Source organism: Petromyzon marinus, chromosome 63 (assembly GCF_048934315.1).
Source record: "Petromyzon marinus isolate PM22_M1 ecotype Great Lakes invasive population chromosome 63, UKy_Petmar_22M1.pri1.0, whole genome shotgun sequence".
Taxonomy (NCBI): domain Eukaryota; kingdom Metazoa; phylum Chordata; class Hyperoartia; order Petromyzontiformes; family Petromyzontidae; genus Petromyzon; species Petromyzon marinus.
Window position 1 is genome coordinate 8,536,324 of NC_133729.1, and position 24,983 is coordinate 8,561,306.

The window sequence follows — 24,983 nt, forward strand, 5'->3', positions numbered from 1 at the left end:
GTCACATAGTGGCGAATGGCGGGTATTGGTGTGTAGTTTCCTGTGTGGGCAGTAGGTAAGGGCTGTTGTGTAGCTAGAGAGTTGTCTGTGCATGTTAGGGGTAATGTGCGGGGTTAGTGGAGGAGCACACGTGTGCTATTACGACTCGAGTATCTGGCTGCAGTGTGTTAAAACATTAGTGATGAGAAGGTTGCCGGGCGTGGTACTGGCCACCAAGGCCCCCTTTGTGTCCCATGCTGGTCATCATAAGGTGGTTGCTAACAGCACTTGGCCCATGCCTATTGGTGGGATCTTTGTCTCTGTGGTTGTACATGAGTAGGTTGTTTAACGGCACTCTTCACGGCAGGCGTGGAGGCATTCTCCCCCCCCCGCTCCCACAGACTCCGGGACTCTGAAGAATCCTGCCAGGTAATCCACAGTCACTTCGGTCGAAGTGGTCGTGGGACTATAACCAGACTCCCCCAAGGCACCAACAACAGTAACGACAGACCCCCCCCCCCGCCCCACCCCTCCGTGTAGCTGTAACAGACTTCGGGCCGGTGCTGTTAGCGAGCACAAATCAAAATCGGAATATTTATTTATACTGCAGGAGGAATCCGATGAGCTATAAAGCTCTTTTTCACATATGTCCAGCAGGGGCACAGGGTAAGAACGTTGCAACAAACAATACAACACGATAGTAGTACAACGTACAAGAAAGGTAAACAAATCACCCAAACAAATACAACACTAAACCATCCCCCATCCTACCAGAGAGAAGGTAGTGGGGATAGTGGTGAGTGGGGATAGTGGTGAGTGGGGATAGTGGTGAGTGGGGACAGTAGTGGTGAGTGGGGACAGTAGTGGTGAGTGGGGACAGTAGTGGTGAGTGGGGATTATCAAGGGTGAGTGGGGAGAGGAGGTAGTGGTGAGTGGGGATAGTGGTGAGTGGGGACAGTAGTGGTGAGTGGGGATAGTGGTGAGTGGGGATTATCAAGGGATGAGTGGGAAGAGGAGGTAGTGGTGAGTGGGGAGAGGAGGTAGTGGTGAGTGGGGATAGTGGTGAGTGGGGAGAGGAGGTAGTGGTGAGTGGGGAGAGGAGGTAGTGGTGAGTGGGGAGAGGAGGTAGTGGTGAGTGGGGAGAGGAGGTAGTGGTGAGTGGGGAGAGGAGGTAGTGGTGAGTGGGGAGAGGAGGTAGTGGTGAGTGGGGAGAGGAGGTAGTGGTGAGTGGGGATAGTGGTGAGTGGGGAGAGGAGGTAGTGGTGAGTGGGGAGAGGAGGTAGTGGTGAGTGGGGATAGTGGTGAGTGGGGACAGTAGTGGTGAGTGGGGATAGTGGTGAGTGGGGATTATCAAGGGATGAGTGGGGACAGTAGGTAGTGGTGAGTGGGGATTATCAAGGGATGAGTGGGAAGAGGAGGTAGTGGTGAGTGGGGAGAGGAGGTAGTGGTGAGTGGGGAGAGGAGGTAGTGGTGAGTGGGGAGAGGAGGTAGTGGTGAGTGGGGATAGTGGTGAGTGGGGAGAGGAGGTAGTGGTGAGTGGGGAGAGGAGGTAGTGGTGAGTGGGGAGAGGAGGTAGTGGTGAGTGGGGACAGTAGTGGTGAGTGGGGATAGTGGTGAGTGGGGATTATCAAGGGATGAGTGGGGACAGTAGGTAGTGGTGAGTGGGAAGAGGAGGTAGTGGTGAGTGGGGAGAGGAGGTAGTGGTGAGTGGGGAGAGGAGGTAGTGGTGAGTGGGGAGAGGAGGTAGTGGTGACAGTAGGTAATGGTGAGTGGGGAGAGTAGGTTGTGGTGAGTGGGGAGAGGAGGTAGTGGTGAGTGGGGAGAGTAGGTAGTGGTGAGTGGGGACAGGAGGTAGTGGTGAGTGGGGACAGGAGGTAGTGGTGAGTGGGGACAGGAGGTAGTGGTGAGTGGGGACAGGAGGTAGTGGTGAGTGGGGACAGGAGGTAGTGGTGAGTGGGGACAGGAGGTAGTGGTGAGTGGGGACAGGAGGTAGTGGTGAGAGTAGGTAGTGGTGAGTGGGGAGAGGAGGTAGTGGTGAGTGGGGATTATCAAGGGATGAGTGAGCACAGTTTGTAGTGGTGAGGCAGCTTCATGACAATGACCAAAATACCTATTTTCGCAACATCATAGATCTACTGATGTGATAAACTGATAACACGCTAGTCTTGAAATGTGTCCTGTCCAAGTCCACTTCTCTTAAGGTCACGGCGATGTCACTGCGTAGCACCGTGCTCCCAGGTCCATCATGCTCCTCTGTGCGATCTCTCCATGCGCGGTCATAGTGCTCGTGGGAACTCGACTACGGCGACTCAACGAGAGTGCTTGCATTGGATGACGATTAAGCGAAGTGCCCAGGCACTTGCAGTGCTGATGCCACCCCCTCCTCTCACTGTGCCCCAGGTCTCGCTTGCCTAAGGCCCCGCACGCTCAAGGAGCCGAGTCCCCGTCACCCGAAGCACCACCTCCTCCACGACACCGCCCTCCTCCTGACGGCTGAGCAGCCCCTGCTTGAATCTGAGCAGATGCTGCCGGTGCCTGGGCGGCCCCCGCCTCGCTCCTCCCCGCTGGTGCGCCCGGCCGCATTTTGGGAGGCCGCGGTTCTCGGCGACGCCGGTAGCCGCCTCAACGACCCGAGCGCGGAAGAGAGCCAGAGCTGCTGGTGTTCATGGCAGCCCCTTGGGGCTCGTCCCACGCGAAGTGCGCCCAGGCTGTGGGAGTGGTGAAGACGCGGGTGCAGAGGGCCTGCTCTGCCGGCATGGCCAAGGGAGCTTCCAAGAGGGAGGCCACTTGACTGTGGACCTCTCTCTGCTGGGGTACCTTTGTAGTGACCAGTAGCATCACGACTGTGAACACACACACAATGTGACGTCACTATGCGGGGGGAGCATCACTACCACGCGGGTCTATACATGACATCATCCTGGCTGGAGGCGGGAATGACGTCAGGGCCGGTTCTGGACTCGGGAGGCCACGGGGGTGGTGTGAGGCCGTGGCACTCTGTGACCCCGGCTGGACACGTGACCGGATCCAAGTGGGGGCCGGGGGGGCGCACCTTGGGGGGCACGTGGACAGCAGGGAGGAGGCTTCGAGAGGGTTCTCGAAGGGAGGCGTGACCGGGGCGGGGCCCGGGCACGCCGAGGCCCATATAAGCAGCCTCCTCACGAGGCTCGAGGCTGCAGCCCGTATCAAGAACGAAGATGCATCGTGAAGACGCCAAGAAGAGTCAAGCCTCCAGTCAGCGGGACCCGCCAGTAGCCCACCTGGCTGGGTCACGCGAGCGTATCCGAGAGGCGGTGCTAGAGAGGACGCTGTGTGTTAGCTAGAGTAGGACGGTGGTTACCACCCTATGTAACTCGACAGTGCTGGTGTTCATAAATAGTGTTGCCTCCCAAGAAGCTGTGTGTGCCTATTTGAGCCCACTACACCTTCGCTGCACAAGCGGCGCTGCCAGGAGGGGAAGATTTTCATCTGAGAATCTTCAGGTGAACATGTGAAGAGTTGAGGGGGTCTCTTCCCCTGTCCTTGTGTCCTCTCACCCCCCAGTGTCTGGACTGAGGGACACAGGGAGAGAAGAGAGCCAGCATAATAGCACCTCATGTTTGTAAATACTCTTATACCCGCAAAATAAAATTGTTTTGAATTCTGTTCTCTGTGGCTCCATGCTGTCAGAATTATATTGTCCTACTCCCTAAGTATATTACACAACTATAATAGTCCATATCATCTATGTGCTGTAATGATTCTATATACTTTAATATTATGTTGAAGGATGATTTATTTTTCTGTAATTGTAGTGAAGGCAAGGCCTCTGATGGCTGTAGGAGACACCTAGACCCATTACGTGAATCGAAAAATAATTGATTTGATTTAATGCATGAGGTAAAAGTATCAAAACTTGATTCACTGTCCTTTAAATTTAACTAAAATAAGTGCCCAAAAATGTAAGCTGTAAATGACAAACCCATCAACAAAAAGAGTGTACGACCAAAATGTAATGATATTTATCGAACGCGCCTTCACTCAAGGCATTTGACACAGCTTACAAAGACAATGCGATGATTTAGTTAGCAGTGACGTGCTCCAAGGATTGAGTGACAGTGTGTCCCCTCCCCCATAACCTTTCATGAGAAAGGTTATAGGGGAGGGGACAGGAAGCGATGGAGGGGCAAGGGGAGGTTTGGTCACTGCTCGACATGGCAAATAACCAGCGGGAATGATACCTGTAGTACCGTGAGAGGCCCTCCCTGCCATCAGGGCCCCGTGCGCTGCGTGAAGAACGCCCGGACGCTAGCAGCAGCCCCTCGGCCGACCGCGATGGCGAGCTGCTCATCGGAGGCGGTGGACAGCGCGTGTAGGCTCGGGAAGCGCTCCAGTAGGGCCAGAGCCTTCACGCGCCCGATGCCCGGGATGTGCGTGACGCAGTCGAGAACGGCGGCGTCGCCAGAGCCCGCCGCGCCCCGCGAGGGCGAGAAGGGGTTAGTCCCGGGACTCTTGCCTTCATCGGCCACCTGCGGACCAAACGGCGAGCATACCCACGGCCGTAGGGAGAGCGTCAGCTTTCCGTTAACGCAGCCGCACTTGATGTTCATTCGATAGCCCCGGACGTGAGGAGAGAGGTTAGGGCTCCTTGCCATCAAGGCCCCGTGCGCCAGGGTTAAGAATGTCCTTGCCTATGAATGTTCGTGTTGCAAAAATGAGGCTCCTACACTACTCCAGTTCTCACCACGGGTGACACAATATCAACTTGCCCTTGAGTTATGTTGCTGCAACCGCCACCCCCCCTCCCACCCGTGACCTAAGTCTCAGGATGCTCGGCCGGCCTAGCGCAACGCGCGCAGCTCCTGCTCACCAGGTGGGCGACGACAAGTGAAACAAAATCAACTTGACCACAAGAGGTGTTTTTTGGGTTAGATCGTGTATATATAAATGTCGTTAAACCCGCCACCACCCAACACAGCCAATTAGCAAGGTTTGTCACCTTAGCAAGGTTTATCACGAAAACAAAACATGCCAATTCGTTACTAGTACAGCACACGGGTGTGATTGAGAGTAAACCCACAACATTTACAATTTGAGTACGACGTTTCACCAGTAATTACAATCAGTATCATCAGACGGCGGCCAGATATGTGGAGAAATCCTCCTGCTTCGTTCTTAAATAGAGGGATGTGATGTCGTCACTTGTGAGCCAATCAGGTGCAAAGGCCAGAGGGTTATGGTTTGATCTAACCCAAAAAACCTCTTGTGGATAATCTTGATTTGAAGCTTTCGTGACTGCAAGAATCCATACTCTTTTGGTAAAGTCACGTAGTTAGAAATAAAATAAAAAAAACCCAGAGCACTATGGATAATATTGGTCGCGAAGGCCAACAACAGGTTAAAAGTGAGAATCAACTCTACCTTAAGATAAGTTCCCCCGCCGCGCCCGCCCCCCCCCCCCACCGTGACCAGTCTCTGGACGCACGGCCGGCCCAGCGCGATGCGCACGGCTCCTGCTCACCAGGTGGGCGATGACGAGCGCTGCTTCGGCCTGGCCGCTCACCGGGACGATGGCCATGCCCAGGTCGAGCACCACGAAAGCCTGCACGTCGGCAAAGTACTGCTCGCTCAGCGGCGTCAGCTCCACCAGCACCAGGGAGTTAGCGGCGCTCTTCTGTCTCACGCGAAAGACAAAGATCCCCACCCCACCCGTGTAGCCTTAAGCGGACTGCTGGGGCAAGTTGCCGTTAGTAGCGAGCAGCAGCACCTATGAAGGCTGGCACTGTGGCACACGAGGGGGTGGGTGGACGGCACCACGCCCTTCCGTCTCCCTCGCGACGATGTTGACACATTGCACCAGGTACTTTGCGCCGGTGTCGTGTTTTTGTACCGTTGTTGTAACGTTCAGACCCCGTGCCCCTACTGGACATCTGTGACAAGAGCTTTATAGCTCATCGCATTCCTCCTGCAGTAAAAATAAATATTATGATTCTTAAGGCACAAAGGTTTATGCTGTCGGCCAAATGCCGGCACGACCTCACCTTTCGGAAGCGCACGAGCCTGCGCTTGTAGTCCGAGCCGGTGACCTGGTCACTCTCTGTGATGAACAGGAGGCACATGCGGTCCGAGAGCTGGAAGTCTGTGAGGCCCATCGCCTCCTCGAACACAAGTCGCACCTTTCCTGCACGCAGACACAAAGCACAACCCAGGTGTTTGTGCACAAACGCCGAACGGTCAGGACGTGAACGTGAAGATGCCGTCAAGCCTGCAGCACAGGGCCCTAAGGTATAACGAGGTGATGGTCTTGTCCAAGTTTACCAACAGTGGCTGCGCAAATAAAGCGACATGAAATTTGGTTCTGCACAGAGGGTGATATCCAGCCAAGAATGAACGACATCAGTTTGACTGTCATCCGACGATCATCACTCTCAGTGGCGGAGTGGGTGGGAAAGTGTTGCCCTCCATACTTTGTGGAAACTAGCTACTTGAAGAAGGGATCTCAGAGGTAGTTCTTTGACATCCACTTCTACGGGCTGTCCTCTCACACAAAGGTTTGAACTGCTCAGTAAGTTTCAAATAGATTCTTCGTCTAATGATGCGACATCAAGATATATTCTAGATTTGAAGTTTTCGTGACTGCAAGGATCCATATTCTTTGGTTCTTTCGGTAAAGTCACGTAGATGGAAAAAATAATAAAAAAATCAAGATATAATTGGGGAAAATGGTTTAAAAATAATATACTCTTTATTTTAATTGATGGGTCGGCATCTTAACCCTTTCCCTTACCGAGACGTCTGCAAGTTGCAGGGTGGGTATCCCGTTCACCGCTTAATCTCAGAAGGTGCAAGCGGTTAACGTTAATTTTATTTATAAACACATAGCGCCCTTTTTAAAGACACTGCTCATTGCAGAAAACCATAGCGACACGACCGTGCTCTGTGATAGCTGGATCCAAACTGTGCCACACACCTTCCCGCATGGCCTTGTGGATGCCTCGTTACCGTTAAAGTTTACAATTTTTCTTACGATTCCGTTCCGATGACGTACGCATACATCATCGAAATGGAATCAAAAGATGATGTACGTGTACACATACGTCATTGGAAATGGTTAATAGCGCAGCCCTCATCATGACCACGCACCGGATAGCGCCTGTGCCACCTGCGTTCCCCTCCACTTCTCGCTGATGAGCACGTGCCCGGGGGGCGCGCTCGTGCCGGGCCGGGCAGGGGTGCCCCCCCTCACGCAGGACTCGTTCATGCCGACACCGACGCTGCCCGCCTCTCACTCGCCCGCCCCGGGGTCCGATCGGCGTCCCCCGCTCACTCGCCGGGAAAACACGAAGTGGGCGCGGCTACCCCACTGGGTACCAGCGCTCCGGGCACCAACACTGAAACGCAGAGAAACGGTGAAGAGTGGGACGTGTATTCAAGTATGCTGAACTTCTTTCGCACCGTACGTTTGCCAAGCGTGCTAATAGGGAGGTATGACCGTGCTAATCAGAGGTGAGGCATGGCTTAGTGTGGGGGGTGGTGGGGGTATTGGCAGGGTTCAGGTCAGTTTGAAGGTTGGTACTCGGGGCTGAGTTTGCTTCCTTCTGTAACTCATCGGCATTGGCAGAGGCCTTATTCATCCAGCATTAGCTGATGATGAAAAACACAAATTACACTGAAAGTCACATTTTATTTTGGAAAGCCTCACCGAGACTACCGACTACATTTCAGGAGAGTCCTGCCAGGTGTTTGCAGTGGAAGATGTAGGCTAGGGCTGAACGATTTGGGGAAAATATCTAATTGCGATTTTTCTGACAGATATTGCGATTTGATTTGCGATTATATTTTTTTAAAGTGAAGCTTCAGTTCAATATTCACTGTGTAATAGATTGAAAACATGTGATGCAGCATTACCACGTGATACCATCAAAATATGAACTGCTCTATATATTCTAATGCAAGGATGAAAACTTAAAAGATATGAATAGCTTCCAACATGTATTTATGAAAATGATTTAATTGAAATAGAACAATCAAATTTCGATTTAAAGCTTTCGTGACTGCAAGGATTCATCTTCTTTGGTTCTTTCGGTAAAGTCACTTAGAATGAGAATAAAATAATAAAATAAAACAATAAAATTCTCACTAATTTTATTGTTTTATTTTTATTATCTTCTTCTTCGGTTCTTTCGGTAAAGTCACGTAGAATGAGAATAAAATAATAAAATAAAACAACAAAAATCTCACTAATTTTATTTTTATTATTTTATTGCCATTCTACGTGACTTTACCGAAAGAACCAAAGAAGAAGAACAATCAAACATAGAATAATTAAGTTAAATAAAGTTATAATCATAAAAAATAAAAAATATTCCAATAAGAAAGTAATATCACTTTTCAAATCGCTAAAAATCGCGGCCTTTGCTTTTTACTAATCGCATTGTTTCAAATTGCGATTTCGATTTGAAATCGATTAATCGTTCAGCCCGAGTGTAGGGGCGGCAATAATTGGTATGTGCAGTGTACTCCCCTTTGAGCAATTTGTGGTGCAATTTTTAAAAATTAAAAAAATATATTTGGCTTGTGATGCTTGCACACAATGACGTCACAGGGCCTCCTCCCAATGTTCCCCGTGAAGATCAAATCTGTAGAGGAGAACACTCTATCGTCATAACAGAATCATAATGCAGGCCAGACAACCGTACATTTCAAAGCCACACTCAGAGACGTGTACAAGAAGCACTCGGCTTTTGTGCATTACGCAACAAGAAAACATTAGCAGTTTATAAAGGTCGCACACCAAGCCCCCTGTCCCACAAATGAACCACAATACTTCGCTGATCTCACCAAAGAGCACAAACCACCATCACGCGAACTCCGCTCATCCTCGTGTGCTTTCAGATGCGCTTCTGCGGCCACCCGGAATGCTCTTCCGATATGAGGAAGCCACTGGATATATGCACCTTTAAATCTGGATTGAAAACTCAATCCTTTAGAAGAGCTTTTTTGTGTGTTTATTTAGTTGCCCTTCCCCCGCACTACCAATTAGCTTTGGTATGATGCTAAATTTAAACAAAACCGTGCTGATGCATGCTAATGATAACGAAACCTGCCCACAGCAGTCTATCACTGTCAGTCACTTTTGCTCGATTGGTATTGACCGTGACCGAAGAAAACACGAGGAACAACGATGCAGTTCTTTGGGAACTGCTGATGGTGGTTCCTGCATAATAATGCAGAGTTACTCCGCCTCCCCACCCCATCGTGTCGCATTTTCTGTGGTTACCACGACAGCTTACAACAGAAACATATACACAGTATATAAATAGATAAATGTACACGTCATGAGCAATACAATAGTGTGATTAAGCTATTCTCACGATACATTCCTAAGCAGCGGCCAAGGAACGCAGTCGCCTTCCCGTTCGCCAGGACCTCAAAAGAACGTCCCTCGCCATCGCTGGGAGTCACGCAAAGCCATGGAGGGCCCACGCGCTTCACAACTTCACCCGTGGGAGTTCACAACTTCAACCGTGGTAGTTCACAACTTCAACCGTGGTAGTTCACAACTTCAACCGTGGGAGTTCACAACTTCAACCGTGGTAGTTCACAACTTCAACCATGGGAGTTCACAACTTCAACCGTGGGGGTTCACAACTTCAACCGTGGTGGTTCACAACTTCAACCGTGGGGGTTCACAACTTCAACCGTGGTAGTTCACAACATCAACCGTGGGGGTTCACAACTTCAACCGTGGTAGTTCACAACTTCAACCGTGGGGGTTCACAACTTCAACCGTGGTAGTTCACAACATCAACCGTGGGGGTTCACAACTTCAACCGTGGTAGTTCACAACTTCAACCGTGGTAGTTCACAACTTCAACCGTGGTAGTTCACAACTTCAACCGTGGTAGTTCACAACTTCAACCGTGGTAGTTCACAACTTCAACCGTGGTAGTTCACAACATCAACCGTGGGGGTTCACAACTTCAACCGTGGGCGTTCACAACTTCAACCGTGGTAGTTCACAACTTCGACCGTGGTAGTTCACAACTTCAACCATGGGAGTTCACAACTTCAACCGTGGGGGTTCACAACTTCAACCGTGGTGGTTCACAACTTCAACCGTGGTAGTTCACAACTTCAACCGTGGTAGTTCACAACATCAACCGTGGGGGTTCACAACTTCAACCGTGGGCGTTCACAACTTCAACCGTGGTAGTTCACAACTTCGACCGTGGTAGTTCACAACTTCAACCGTGGTAGTTCACAACTTCAACCATGGGAGTTCACAACTTCAACCGTGGGGGTTCACAACTTCAACCATGGGGGTTCACAACTTCAACCGTGGTAGTTCACAACATCAACCGTGGGGGTTCACAACTTCAACCGTGGTAGTTCACAACTTCAACCGTGGTAGTTCACAACTTCAACCGTGGTAGTTCACAACTTCAACCGTGGTAGTTCACAACTTCAACCGTGGTAGTTCACAACATCAACCGTGGGGGTTCACAACTTCAACCGTGGGCGTTCACAACTTCAACCGTGGTAGTTCACAACTTCGACCGTGGTAGTTCACAACTTCCACCGTGGGAGTTCACAACTTCAACCGTGAGAGTTCACAACTTCAACTTTGGGGGTTCACAACTTCAACCGTGGGGGTTCACAACTTCAACCGTGGTAGTTCACAACTTCAACCGTGGGAGTTCACAACTTCCACCGTGGGAGTTCACAACTTCAACCGTGAGGGTTCACAACTTCAACCGTGGGGGTTCACAACTTCAACCGTGGTGGTTCACAACTTCCACCGTGGTAGTTCACAACTTCCACCGTGGTGGTTCACAACTTCAACCGTGGTGGTTCACAACTTCAACCGTGGGGGTTCACAACTTCAACCGTGGTGGTTCACAACTTCCACCGTGGTAGTTCACAACTTCCACCGTGGTGGTTCACAACTTCAACCGTGGTGGTTCACAACTTCAACCGTGGGGGTTCACAACTTCAACCGTGGCGGTTCACAACTTCAACCGTGGGGGTTCACAACTTCCACCGTGGGGGTTCACAACTTCAACCGTGGGAGTTCACAACTTCAACCGTGGTAGTTCACAACTTCAACCGTGGTAGTTCACAACTTCCACCGTGGGAGTTCTCAACTTCAACCGTGGGAGTTCACAACTTCCACCGTGGGGGTTCACAACTTCAACCGTGGTAGTTCACAACTTCAACCGTGGTAGTTCACAACTTCAACCGTGGTAGTTCACAACTTCCACCGTGGGAGTTCACAACTTCAACCGTGGTAGTTCACAACTTCAACCGTGGGAGTTCACAACTTCAACGGTGGGGGTTCACAACTTCAACCGTGGGGGTTCACAACTTCAACCGTGGTGGTTCACAACTTCAACCGTGGTAGTTCACAACTTCAACCGTGGTAGTTCACAACTTCAACCGTGGTGGTTCACAACTTCAACCGTGGTGGTTCACAACTTCAACGTTGGGGTTCACAACTTCAACCGTGGTGGTTCACAACTTCAACCGTGGTAGTTCACAACTTCAACCGTGGTGGTTCACAACTTCCACCGTGGTGGTTCACAACTTCCACCGTGGGAGTTCACAACTTCAACCGTGGTAGTTCACAACTTCAGCCGTGGTAGTTCACAACTTCAGCCGTGTTAGTTCACAACTTCAACAATGGGAGTTCACAACTTCAACCGTGGTAGTTCACAACTTCAACCGTGGGCGTTCACAACATCAACCGTGGTAGTTCACAACTTCAACCGTGGTGGTTCACAACATCAACCGTGGTGGTTCACAACTTCAACCGTCGTGGTTCACAACTTCAACCGTGGGAGTTCACAACTTCAACCGTGGTGGTTCACAACATCAACCGTGGTAGTTCACAACTTCAACCGTGGTGGTTCACAACTTCCACCGTGGGAGTTCACAACTTCAACCGTGGTAGTTCACAACTTCAGCCGTGGTAGTTCACAACTTCAACAATGGGAGTTCACAACTTCAACCGTGGTAGTTCACAACTTCAACCGTGGGCGTTCACAACATCAACCGTGGTAGTTCACAACTTCAACCGTGGTGGTTCACAACATCAACCGTGGTGGTTCACAACTTCAACCGTCGTGGTTCACAACTTCAACCGTGGGAGTTCACAACTTCAACCGTGGTGGTTCACAACATCAACCGTGGTAGTTCACAACTTCAACCGTGGGAGTTCACAACTTCAACCGTGGTAGTTCACAACTTCAACCGTGGTAGTTCACAACTTCAACCGTGGTAGTTCACAACTTCAACAGTGGTAGTTCACAACTTCAACCGTGGGAGTTCACAACTTCAGCCGTGGTAGTTCACAACTTCAACCGTGGGAGTTCACAACTTCAACCGTGGTAGTTCACAACTTCAACCGTGGGAGTTCACAACTTCAACCGTGTTTTTCTACTCTCACACAGCTTAAAGGTCGTGATCTAAGCGTGGCTTCTCCCACTCCAGCGCTGTCCTCCAGACAGTCTCGTCCCTTCACCTGATGAAGGCCGCTTGTGTTGTGGCCGAAACGTCGTGATTTTTTGTTATTTTATTTTCACCTACGTGACTTTACCCAATAGAACCAAAGAGTATGGATCCTAGCAGTCACGAAAGCTTTAAATCTAGAATCAACCGTGGTAGTTCACAACTTCAACCGTGGTAGTTCACAACTTCCACCGTGGGAGTTCTCAACTTCAACCGTGGGAGTTCACAACTTCCACCGTGGGGGTTCACAACTTCAACCGTGGTAGTTCACAACTTCAACCGTGGTAGTTCACAACTTCAACCGTGGTAGTTCACAACTTCCACCGTGGGAGTTCACAACTTCAACCGTGGTAGTTCACAACTTCAACCGTGGGAGTTCACAACTTCAACGGTGGGGGTTCACAACTTCAACCGTGGGGGTTCACAACTTCAACCGTGGTGGTTCACAACTTCAACCGTGGTAGTTCACAACTTCAACCGTGGTAGTTCACAACTTCAACCGTGGTGGTTCACAACTTCAACCGTGGTGGTTCACAACTTCAACGTTGGGGTTCACAACTTCAACCGTGGTGGTTCACAACTTCAACCGTGGTAGTTCACAACTTCAACCGTGGTGGTTCACAACTTCCACCGTGGTGGTTCACAACTTCCACCGTGGGAGTTCACAACTTCAACCGTGGTAGTTCACAACTTCAGCCGTGGTAGTTCACAACTTCAGCCGTGTTAGTTCACAACTTCAACAATGGGAGTTCACAACTTCAACCGTGGTAGTTCACAACTTCAACCGTGGGCGTTCACAACATCAACCGTGGTAGTTCACAACTTCAACCGTGGTGGTTCACAACATCAACCGTGGTGGTTCACAACTTCAACCGTCGTGGTTCACAACTTCAACCGTGGGAGTTCACAACTTCAACCGTGGTGGTTCACAACATCAACCGTGGTAGTTCACAACTTCAACCGTGGTGGTTCACAACTTCCACCGTGGGAGTTCACAACTTCAACCGTGGTAGTTCACAACTTCAGCCGTGGTAGTTCACAACTTCAACAATGGGAGTTCACAACTTCAACCGTGGTAGTTCACAACTTCAACCGTGGGCGTTCACAACATCAACCGTGGTAGTTCACAACTTCAACCGTGGTGGTTCACAACATCAACCGTGGTGGTTCACAACTTCAACCGTCGTGGTTCACAACTTCAACCGTGGGAGTTCACAACTTCAACCGTGGTGGTTCACAACATCAACCGTGGTAGTTCACAACTTCAACCGTGGGAGTTCACAACTTCAACCGTGGTAGTTCACAACTTCAACCGTGGTAGTTCACAACTTCAACCGTGGTAGTTCACAACTTCAACAGTGGTAGTTCACAACTTCAACCGTGGGAGTTCACAACTTCAGCCGTGGTAGTTCACAACTTCAACCGTGGGAGTTCACAACTTCAACCGTGGTAGTTCACAACTTCAACCGTGGGAGTTCACAACTTCAACCGTGTTTTTCTACTCTCACACAGCTTAAAGGTCGTGATCTAAGCGTGGCTTCTCCCACTCCAGCGCTGTCCTCCAGACAGTCTCGTCCCTTCACCTGATGAAGGCCGCTTGTGTTGTGGCCGAAACGTCGTGATTTTTTGTTATTTTATTTTCACCTACGTGACTTTACCCAATAGAACCAAAGAGTATGGATCCTAGCAGTCACGAAAGCTTTAAATCTAGAATCAACCGTGGTAGTTCACAACGCCCCCCCCCCCCACGATGCAGCTTGGAGAGCTGATCCGAGTTCACAAGAACTCGCAAACACCGCCCTGTTGTGATCGACCCAACCGCAAGCAGAAGATCCCTGGGCTTTGATCTAGCAGCAGCAGATGTGGGATACCCTGGTGCACAAATTTAAAGTTAAAAAGCCCTCCAGTGGTAGCGGTGCCACCGTGGTCATCCAGAACACAGAGCGACGCAATGCCCCCGACCTACAAGTACGAAGCCAGAGCGATACACTCCGCTACGCCTGACGTGGTTATCTGGCTTGACCACCTCGATGTGGCGAGATGTTAACTACCTCGCCTGGTATACAGGAGGTTCGTGGGTTCGAGCCCGACCCTGACGATGCCTGCTGCTGCTGCATATTTGGAGTTGTCTGCGTGTTTCTCTCTCTCTCCATGATCGCGATGATTTATCTACGGGTCCCTCCGGGTTTCCCCTCCACATTTGGAGTCAACATCACCACGCGTTTGGAGTATTTGGCCGCTGCTATAAATGTCCGCATGATGATGATAAGCCCATCTTGTTGAGGTATAATTTGTGAAGGCCAGGTCGCTGCTGAACAAGAGCTACTCAGGTAGGGAGGCCTTACCTGGTCAAATAAAACAAATACACTTTATATTCATATTCTTAGTTTTTTCGGTAAAGTCACGTTGAAGAGAAACAACAAAATAACAAAATATATATAAAACAATAAAAAATTCTCACGACGTTTCGACCATAACTCAAACGGTCATCATCAGGTGTGGCGGTTTGCATAAATTTATTTTGAAAACGGCATATTTATTTATATATATAAAAATAACGTTTGCGTCACGCGCAACGATGGCAGTTTGCCCAGGACTAGTCCATCTATTTTTTGAAAAGAGGAGGGGGGAGACGAAATTTGTTTTTATGTATGCTGTCTGAAAGCCACTGTAAGCGTGAACAATCAATCAAGAAGTGAAATGATTTATCAAATCTTTCCAATGATTGCTAAGATAGAATCCATCTTCTCGGTTGAAATTGTCTCTGTGTTTGTATATGTGGATAGCCTCATGAACGAATCTCTCATGGAAGCCAGATGGCTTACAAAGAACCTCCGTCTTGGAAAAGTCAATGGCATGTGAGCCTACTGAATTAGAACAATGATCTGCTACGGCCGAGGTGTTGGTCCTACCGTGTTTAAGGTCTGCTTTATGTTCACGAATGCGGTCCGAGATATGGCGTTTGGTTTCTCCAATGTAACTACTACCACAGAGGCAACTTAGTTTGTAGACACCAGGGTATTGTATGTCCGGAATCACATCTTTTACAGACGGAACCAGATCACGGATTTTATGTAATGTGTTGAAACGGACCTGGATCTTGTGTTTATTCAAGATTTTGGAGGTCTTTTTTGTGATCCCAGCAATGTAGGGTAAAGTGTTTTATATATATTTTGTTATTTTGTTGTTTCTCTTCAACGTGACTTTACCGAAAAAACTAAGAATATGAATTACTGCAGTCACGAAAGCTTTAAATCAAAATACACTTTAGTTTAAAAAAATAGAACGCCACATTGTGGTTGTTGCTCTGCACGAACGAAGAAGCATCATCGTCAGCATCAGCCATCACCAATTCACCGCTTGGATGAAGGACCTCCCTCGGGCGAGCCGACGCCGCCGCTCGCAACGCTGCCAGGGGGAAACAAATCCGAGCCGGCGGCGCCGAGATCGGCCCCTACCGCGGCGCCTGCCGTCGTCAGCACCACCACCGCCGTCGCCGCAGCCGTGCCAGGCGGCGTCGAGTCGCTCCGTCTCATGGAGGCCGCCGCCGCCGCCGGCCCCGCCGTCTCCTGACCCCCTCGCACCCTCAACTTTCGCGCCAATTTTTGTTGCACACGGATGAGGGGGGGGAGATAATCCCGTGGATCGATTCGCGTGAATCGCGAGCGCTCTGCGATAACAATTTGAGAATCGATCGGTCTGTGAAAACGCTTTGGAATCGATCTGTGAAAACCCTTTGGAATAGAGCTAAACTATAGAACATGTCGAATCGATCAATCGATTCTTCCGAAGAAATTACCGCACGCACACCTGGCGCCTGCTTACCACCCACGTGACCAGCTCTCCGGCCAATGGGAAGCCGGCTCCATGCCCTTGCCTGTGTACCCGAAACGTCGCCCCTACGCCCTTGCCCGTGTACCCGAAACGTCGCCTATTAAATGTTTCGTTTCCTGTTGCAGCCGGACTGTTATTAAGGACAGCGTCTAGTTTGAAAGTGACCATGAACGTGGTGAAGGTTCTCACGAATGGACGAGCACGCAAGGTGCCTCACAATGCCGCTCGCCACCAGATGGCGCCTGTGCCAGGCTAGGTGCACGTTGCAGGCAGCCACGAGAAGTGTCGGGAGAGCTCTCTGCTGGCAAGGAAGTCCTGGGACAGACCCCAGCAGGTGCCATGGGTTGGCCGACTGAGATGACCACCGGTAGATGCACCACCAGCTGTTGTACCCCCTACTGTGCCAGGCTAGGTGCAGGAGATCACGGGACAGACCCAGCAGGTGCCATGGGTTGGCCGACTGAGATGAGTGGTAGATGCACCACCAGCTGTTGTACCCCCTACTGTGCCAGGCTAGGTGCAGGAGGAGGTCTCGGGACAGACCCAGCAGGTGCCATGGCTTGGCCGACTGAGATGATCGGTAGATGCACCACCAGCTGTTGTACCCCCTACTGTGCCAGGCTAGGTGCAGGAGGAGGTCTCTGGACAGACCCAGCAGGTGCCATGGGTTGACCGACTGAGATGACCGGTAGATGCACCACCAGCTGTACCCCCTACTGTGCCAACTTGCTGCGTTTTATCCGCCCGGCGCTCCGCTCGTTGTTGTGAGCGTCGCTCCTCCGCCCTCCGTTGTTGTTGGAGGGCGACTGCCTCCAACTGCCCAGTAGCGTCCTTCACGAGCCTCCTCCACAGAGGCCGATCTTGACACCGCTGGTAACGCTCATTGGCAAGTCCACTCAGCTCAACGTCCTCCTGTACCACATCACTCCATCTCTATTCTGCACACATCCCATCAGCTACACAGCAGCCTTGGTAATAATACTACCCTCGTCAGCGAGGCAGGGCCTCATTATCATAACGGCTCGCATTTGCATAATCGCATAATAAATACGATTAGCTCTCTAATTAGCATATTTCATGCGCATAATTACAGAAATTAACATATTTTCGGATAATTACACATTTTTCTAAATTACATTTAATTTTAAATATTTTCATAAAATTTTCATACCCAGCTGTGAGTGCGAAGGGACTGGTGGCCACGGGAGGTAATGACAGGGGAGTCAGCTGTGAGTGCGAAGGGACTAATGGGCCTGGGAGGTAATGACAGGGGAGCCAGTTGTGAATGCGAAGGGACTAGTGGCAACGGGAGGTAATGACAGGGGAGTCAGCTGTGAGCGCGAAGGGACCGGTGGCCATGGGAATGTTCGAGAAGGGGGCGTGGTCAGGTGACGAAGAGGCCAGTGGAGCGAGCGTCCAGAGTCGGCGAGAAAGATCGAGAAGGGGGACCGTGGCCTCGTGTTGGTATTTAAGGGGGAGATGCGTGGGAGACTCGGGGCTGTTACAGTAGGGGGTCTACGCCTGATGCCAAGTGAACTCTCCAAATATTGAATAAACACAAGATCCAGGTCCGATTCAACACATTACATAAAATCCGTGAACTGGTTCCATCTATAAAAGATGTGATTCCGGACATACAGTACCCTGGCATCTACAAACTAAGTTGCCTCTGTGGTAGTAGTTACAATGGAGAAACCAAACAACATGTCTTGGACCGCATTCGTGAACACAAAGCAGATCTAAAACACGGTAGGACCAACACCTCGGCCATGGCAGATCACTGTTATAATTCAGTAGGCTCACATGACATTGACTTCTCCAAGACAGAGGTTCTTTGCAAGCCATCTGGCTACCATGAGAGATTCGTTCATGAGGCTATCCGTCGTGAGAATTTTATTTTATTTTATCAATTTATTATTTTATTCTCATTCTACGTGACTTTACCAAAAGAACCAAAGAAGAGGCTATCCACATATACAAACACAGAGACAATTTCAACCAAGATGGATTCTGGCTTAGCAATCATTGGATTTGATAAACCATTTCGGGTCTTAATTGATTGTTCACGCTTACGGCGGCTTTCAGACCGCACCCATTATTTTTCGTCTCCTCCCTCCTCTTTTCCGAACATAGATGGACTCATCCATCTGAACAAACTGTCAAATCGCTGTCCGTGGTGCTAACGTTAAAAATAACCGCCACTTTTTTCAAATTTTCTTGCTGTGGTTTTCACACCTGATGATGATTGCTTGTGTTGCAGTCGAAATGACGTGAGAATTTTGTTTTATATTTTTATTATTTTATTGTTTCCCTTCTACGTGACTTTACCGAAAGAAGCAAGAATATTTGTCTTCAATAGTGCCATTTCAAGAGAAGTGCGTCAAGTAGTCATTGCATATGTAATGAGCGACTTACAACACTGGCCAACCTTTTTCTTCTCACTCCGAGTACAACACTTAGATATTAACGTCTCGACCAGCTACACACGCACAGCCGGTCACTCGGCGCGGTCCCACCGCCCTCACTCGGCCACGCCGCTGGCTGGCGGCGTGACGATGACGGCGATGGAAACCCCGCAGGAGACCTTCCGCGTGACCGGACGACGGAGAGAGATGGCGGCGAGCAGCGACGCAGCCGGGACCCAAGACTCCACACACGAACCCCGAGCCCCGGTCCGCCCGCCCGCCCGCCCTTATAACTCCCCAGGCGTGGCTAGGCCCCGCCTCCGGCCACGCCCTCTCGTGGAATCTTCGAGCGGGCTCCCGGAGCATCTCGGTCAACCACGCCTGTTACCTTTGCCCCAGATACCTCTCCCTCGTGCCCGTACCCGTGCTGCCCTTCCCCAGCCAGCAGGTGTCATCATGTCATTACGCACATTCTGATTCTGTACATTATAAACGTGCATTTAGAGTGTTTGACTGCTGATATACATTTCCACGTGCTAAGCCACCTCGATCCTGACCTTGATGCTGCTGTATATTTGCAGTCTGCGTCTCTCTCATCATAATGATGGCTGGGATATGTTAACTACCTCTTCTGGTATACAGGAGGTCGAGGGTTGGATCCCGACCCTGACGCCTGCTGTATATTTGGAGTTTGCGGTGTCTCACTCTCCCCGTGGTCGCGTGGATTTTTCTCCGGGTTCCCTCCGTTTTTTTTCCCTCCACATTTAGAATCACACATTTATAGCATTTGGCTGCTGCTATAAATGTCCACGTGATGATGATGATGATAAGCCACCAATTTGTTGAGCTATCATTTGTGATGGCCAGGCCGCTTCTGAAAAAGAGGTACATAGTTCAGTGGGGCCTTAAACCTGGTAAAAATAGTTTATCGTTTATATTGGTCATAGTTGGATGCAATATTATAGAATATTGCCCTTAATCTTCCGTGAGCACTTTTCGTTGTTGTGTGGAGACACGATGGCAGTCATGTTTTCAGCTGCTCCTATTTCACATGTCTCTGAATGTTGTGTCGGCGGTCCCCATCTCCCGTTTACACAACCCCGAGCCTGCGGTGGCGATTCCACGTTCCTATGACAGGCATATCCATAGGACGTCGCCACAAAGCCGGTACTTATTTTATCGACCAGAGAAGGCCGATGGGCTGAGCCATCTGGCTCGTCTACTAATTAGCATGATATATTATACATTTTATGACACTGGCCTATTGTATACTTTTAAATCCACAGTCCGATTAGTCAGGTTTGTCACAAACAGAACTTGCCAAATTGTCACTAGTACAGCACACCGGTGTGTTGGGGAGCCAAGCCACAACATTTACAATCGGAGTATGATGTTTCGCCAGTAATTACAACTAGCTTCATCAGATTTGTTTACGTAACAAACCTTATTAATTTGGCTGTCGGGTGGTGGTGGGTTTAACGACACAATAATATATTAACGCGATCTAAAACAAAACAAAAAAACCTGTATTATGGATATTTGTCGCGACAGCCTACGTATTTAACTACAGTGCTCTCGTTTAACAGTAAACTATCACCGCAACAAGTGGATGTGTTTACAAACCTCGCAATGTTTTCACCGCAGTTCGGATTAAAGAAGTAACTTCTGCTTTATTTTTCCCCAACGCAAGCTTCCAATTCGATACAAAACATCACAGGGGGTGGGTGGGCAGTCACCATCAGCGAGCCACGGTGTTCGTGGGGGGCGAGGCGGCCGGGGGTTGTTGGGGGGCCATGAATAGGACCGACGGCAGTCGAAATCAAGAGCGAGACCGCGATACGTTTCTCCCCGGTGAAGAATCCCGTGTGTGCGCGAAATGTGGAAAAGAAATGACGCAAGAGGCTAAGGCCCTCCCCGGGGAGACGGCACATCGCATCCGCACACAGGAACCCGTCGGTAACACGATCTTCCGCGGCGAGAAGACCCCCCGTGGTCGTTTGACTTTCGCTTCCAACGCGACGCTAAAGAACAGTCGCCCATCGGTCACCGTGCGAGCGTTCAAACAACCTCCAAGCGAGTCGGCGCCGTTCCCCCGGTTGCCGGTGTAAACGAGTTCAGCGTGCGTTAGCGTGCCGCTTCGTGAGCTGGCAAACGATGTGGAGCCCACCGGAGCCACGGGGACGCGGGAGAGAAGCGGTCCGAAACGCTTGGCAAGCACCGCGCAGGGCGACGTTCACGGTGGGGTGGGTCGGCGGCGCGGCGGTTAGCACTCCGCACGCAGCGTCGGTGGCGGAGTGGCATCAGAACCGGTCCTGCACTGGCTGCCGCTTCGCCGAGCTGCTTTGACCGGCGCGGTGAATTACGGTAAAAAAAAAACTTCATGAGTGACGTGGCACAAGGAGCGCGGGGGTGATTCATGCCAACGCGGCGCGATGCCACGATATAAACGATCCACCGTCGTTGACAGAATCGCCAAATGCGTCACGCGCCTACCGCATAAACGCCGTCGTCCAAGAAGCACGCGAACTTGAAGTAGCGAGCGCACACAGACACACCCACAGACACGCCCACAGACACGCCCACAGACACGCACACAGACACGCACACAGACACGCACACAGACACGCCCACAGACACGCACACAGACACGCACACAGACACGCACACAGACACGCACACAGACACGCACACAGACACGCACACAGACACGCACACAGACACGCACACAGACACCCACACGTGGGTCACCAACGTCGGGCATCGTCACCTGCCACTGCCGGTGCTACAGACGCCAAGTCGGGCATCGTACCTTGTGGCAACTTGCAGAACAGTTCTCGTTTAGTCAACAGTTTTTTTTACTTGAGTCATTTCAGCCTTTGGGCTGGATTCTTAAGTTTGCCGGCTTGGCTCTGGGCTCGGCCTTCTTGCACTCAAGAGGCCCAGCTCAGGCTTGAGTTGCTCTGGTCGCTTCCCAATAACACGCGCGTGAGTCGCTCGGCCTTGGCTCGGCTAAGCCGTGGCTCGGCTAAGCCGTGGCTCGGCTAATACCGTGGCTGGGCTAATACCGTCGCTCAGCCTTGGCTCGGCTAAGCCATGGCTCGGCTAATACCGTGGCTCGGCTAATACCGTGGCTCGGCTAATACCGTGGCTGGGCTAATACCGTGGCTTAGCCAAGGCTCGGCTCAGCCGTGGCTCAGCTCATACCGTCGCTGGGCTCAAATAAATCTTAAGCTGGGCTGGGACCCATATTCGGAGGCGGCCAAAGTTTTCAAAACTTTTCTACTTTACCGGTTAAGGCCCCACTGATCTAAGTCGCTATTTTTTTCAGAAGCAACCTGGCCACCACAAATGACAGCTCTGCGAAGTGGCTTATCATCATCATCATCACGTGGAAATTTATAGCAGCCAAAGGAGGCAGGCCTGAGCCGGGCCGTGACTATGAATACGGACCTTAGTCTGAGCAACTAAAGCGGTCAAATATGTAGTCAGACACTCTTAGTTAACGGCTGTTGGGAGTGATTCATGGAATCCGGGGGCAGCCAATCGGTGATTGCAGCAAATCTTTTTGTACACACGACCAATTATAAATGTTGTGTCTTCCTCAGCGCACCATCTCGAATAACATTACCACCTCATCTCTTTATTATTATTATCTTGGAATGCGTCTTCACTCGGACTCGCCATGTCTCGCCTCGTTAGGGCGGGACACGCTTAGGTCTTTGGTCGGCGGTGGTCGTCATCGTCACGCGTGAGAGGTGGCTCTCGGCCACACGCGGTCATCGCTGATTTAAAAAAAAGGAGCGAAAAAATAAACACTTCACGCTTTAGCGTCGAATATTTCCATCGCTAATTAATTTACCAACAGTGGGGGGTGGTGGGGGGGGGGGGGGGCGGTGACGCGGTGAAGCGGTGACGCGACCCACTGACGGCGGGGTAGCGCTGTTCCGCTGCTCCTTGTCGCACGGAGGTTCGTGGTTCGAGCCCAACGGCCGCCCCGGTTAATACTGCGGTGCGCGTCGGCCCCAAAAAATTACCACCACGCGTCCGCGTGCTTCAACGGCGGACGTCGTAGTGATGCCGCGACGCCATTCGCAAGAGCACGCCACTGCGGCGCCGGCGTCGTGGTCCGGCTTTGCTACAACTGAAACTCCCCCCAACCCCCCCCCCCCCTTCCCAACCCCCCACCGCAAACGACTTCACGTGGACGACGCGTGGCAAACGCCGGTCGCTCCCCCCCCTCCGACCACCCCCCACCCCGCTACTTCGAAAACTTGGCAGAAACCCTGCTGAAAAAAGAAGAAAGACCAAGAGTCGCACGCGAGACTCGGCGAGGCTTCCCTGGGTAAACGAGCGCGACGACGACGGAGGAGGAGGACGAGGAAACGGAACGCCACATGCGCCAAGGCCTCTCTCCTCTCTCCGCGCGGTTCACAGGCCGATGGTGGAGGAGCGTCCCGCGGGGTTGTGCAGGACGGACGTCATCGGGGACGTGATGGCCCACTCGTACCACACCTTCTGCTGGTTGCAGCAGCGCCAGAAGCGGAGGCACACCGTGTCGCCGCTCCGCACCGGCATGGGGTGCTGGGGCGGGGGGAGGAGGGGGTCGAGACGGCGCGGTGACGGAAACACAATGGGGGGGGGGGGGGTCACGGGACACGGCGGACCGAGTACGCTTGGTGCGGTCACTGTCGTTCTCAAGGCCTTTAAATACTGCGGTTAAGCGAGCAGCACCAGTGAAGGCCGGCACGGCACACGAGGGGGTGGGTGGCCAGCACCACGCCCGGCCGCCTTTGTCTCCCCAGTGACGATGTTTACTACACACCGCATCAGGTACTCATCTGAGGCTGAATCGACCTCGGGGAGGCCTAGGACCGGTTGAGATAATCGTCACTGGTGTTGGCCGTGAGTGGCAATCGAACTCGAGTCGCCGGGTTAATAGCGCAGCGTAGCGCTAACCGCTGCACTACCGCTCCCCCACACACCCACAGCAGGATTATACACACCTATACACACACACAGCAGGACTACACACACACACACACAGCAGGACTACACACACACAGCAGGACTACACGCACATACACACAGCAGCACTACACACACACAGCAGCACTACACACACACAGCAGGACTACACACACACACACACAGCACTACACACACACAGCAGGACTACACACACACAGCAGGACTACACACATACACAGCAACACTACACACAGCAGGACTACACACACACAGCAGGACTACACACACACAGCAGGACTACACACACACAGCAGGACTACACACACACAGCACTACACACACACAGCACTACACACACACAGCAGGACTACACACACACAGCAGGACTACACACACACAGCAGGACTACACACACACAGCACTACACACACACAGCAGCACTACACACACACAGCACTACACACACACAGCAACACTACACACACACAGCAACACTACACACACACAGCAGGACTACACACACACAGCAGGACTACACACACACAGCAGGACTACACACACACAGCAGGACTACACACACACAGCAGCACTACACACACACAGCAGGACTACACACACACAGCAGGACTACACACACACAGCAGGGCTACACACACACAGCAGGACTACACACACATACACACAGCAGCACTACACACACACAGCACTACACACACACAGCAGGACTACACACACACAGCACTACACACACACAGCCGGACTACACACACACAGCAGGACTACACACACACACAGCAGGACTACACAAACACACAGCAGGACTACACAAACAGCACTACACACACAGCAGGACTACACACACACAAAGCACTACACACACACAGCAGGACTACACACACACACACAGCACTACACACACAGCACTACACACACACACCACTACACACACACAGCAGGACTACACACACACAACAGCACTACACAAACAGCACTACACACACACAGCACTACACACACACACAGCAGCACTACACACACACACAGCAGGACTACACACACAGACAGCAGCACTACACACACACAACAGCACTACACAAACAGCACTACACACACACAGCACTACACACACACACAGCACTACACACACACACAGCAGCACTACACACACACAGCACTACACACACACACAGCACTACACACACACACAGCAGCACTACACACACACACAACAGGACTACACACACAGACAGCAGCACTACACACACACAGCAGGACTACACAAACAGCACTACACACACAGCACTACAC

General features: G+C 51.2%; 2 protein-coding genes across 3 annotated transcripts in view; both read right to left on the reverse strand.

Moving 5' to 3' along the window:
* Nucleotides 1-559: 559 nt before the first annotated feature.
* FAAP24 (FA core complex associated protein 24) lies at nucleotides 560-18,043 on the reverse strand. Of its 2 annotated transcripts, XR_004404960.2 has the most exons (7): nucleotides 15,927-18,042; nucleotides 7,102-7,349; nucleotides 6,000-6,139; nucleotides 5,480-5,632; nucleotides 4,200-4,487; nucleotides 3,405-3,530; nucleotides 560-2,822 (listed from the first exon to the last, which is right to left on the reverse strand). XR_004404960.2 is itself a non-coding variant. In XM_032977618.2 (6 exons), exons 2-5 carry the CDS (start codon nucleotides 7,217-7,219, stop codon nucleotides 4,230-4,232), a joined length of 669 nt encoding a protein of 222 aa, XP_032833509.1. In that variant the 5' UTR covers nucleotides 7,220-7,349; nucleotides 15,927-18,043; the 3' UTR covers nucleotides 560-2,822; nucleotides 4,200-4,229. The 2 variants fall into 2 exon arrangements, 1 of the variants encoding a protein (XP_032833509.1); XM_032977618.2 differs by lacking the exon at nucleotides 3,405-3,530 and having other exon boundaries at nucleotides 15,927-18,043.
* Nucleotides 18,044-20,351: 2,308 nt separating this feature from the next.
* Nucleotides 20,352-24,983, reverse strand: part of PRMT5 (protein arginine methyltransferase 5) — a 36,612-nt gene continuing 31,980 nt past the window's right edge. Inside the window, exon 17 of the mRNA XM_032977477.2 lies at nucleotides 20,352-23,288. Within this exon, the coding sequence (XP_032833368.2) occupies nucleotides 23,136-23,288 (153 nt within the window). The 3' untranslated portion in view covers nucleotides 20,352-23,135. The remainder of the gene's footprint in view (nucleotides 23,289-24,983) is intronic.

What these genes read in the sequence shown, in the direction of transcription:
- FAAP24 (XM_032977618.2), bottom strand. Translation starts at nt 7,219, where the DNA reads ATGAACGAGTCCTGCGTGAGGGGGGGCACCCCTGCCCGGCCCGGCACG. An exon ending in GGTGGCACAGGCGCTATCCG is followed by an intron (nt 6,140 to 7,101) that starts GTGCGTGGTCAT and finishes GTCTGCGTGCAG; the next exon opens with GAAAGGTGCGACTTGTGTTC. An exon ending in CGCTCGTCATCGCCCACCTG is followed by an intron (nt 4,488 to 5,479) that starts GTGAGCAGGAGC and finishes TTTGGTCCGCAG; the next exon opens with GTGGCCGATGAAGGCAAGAG.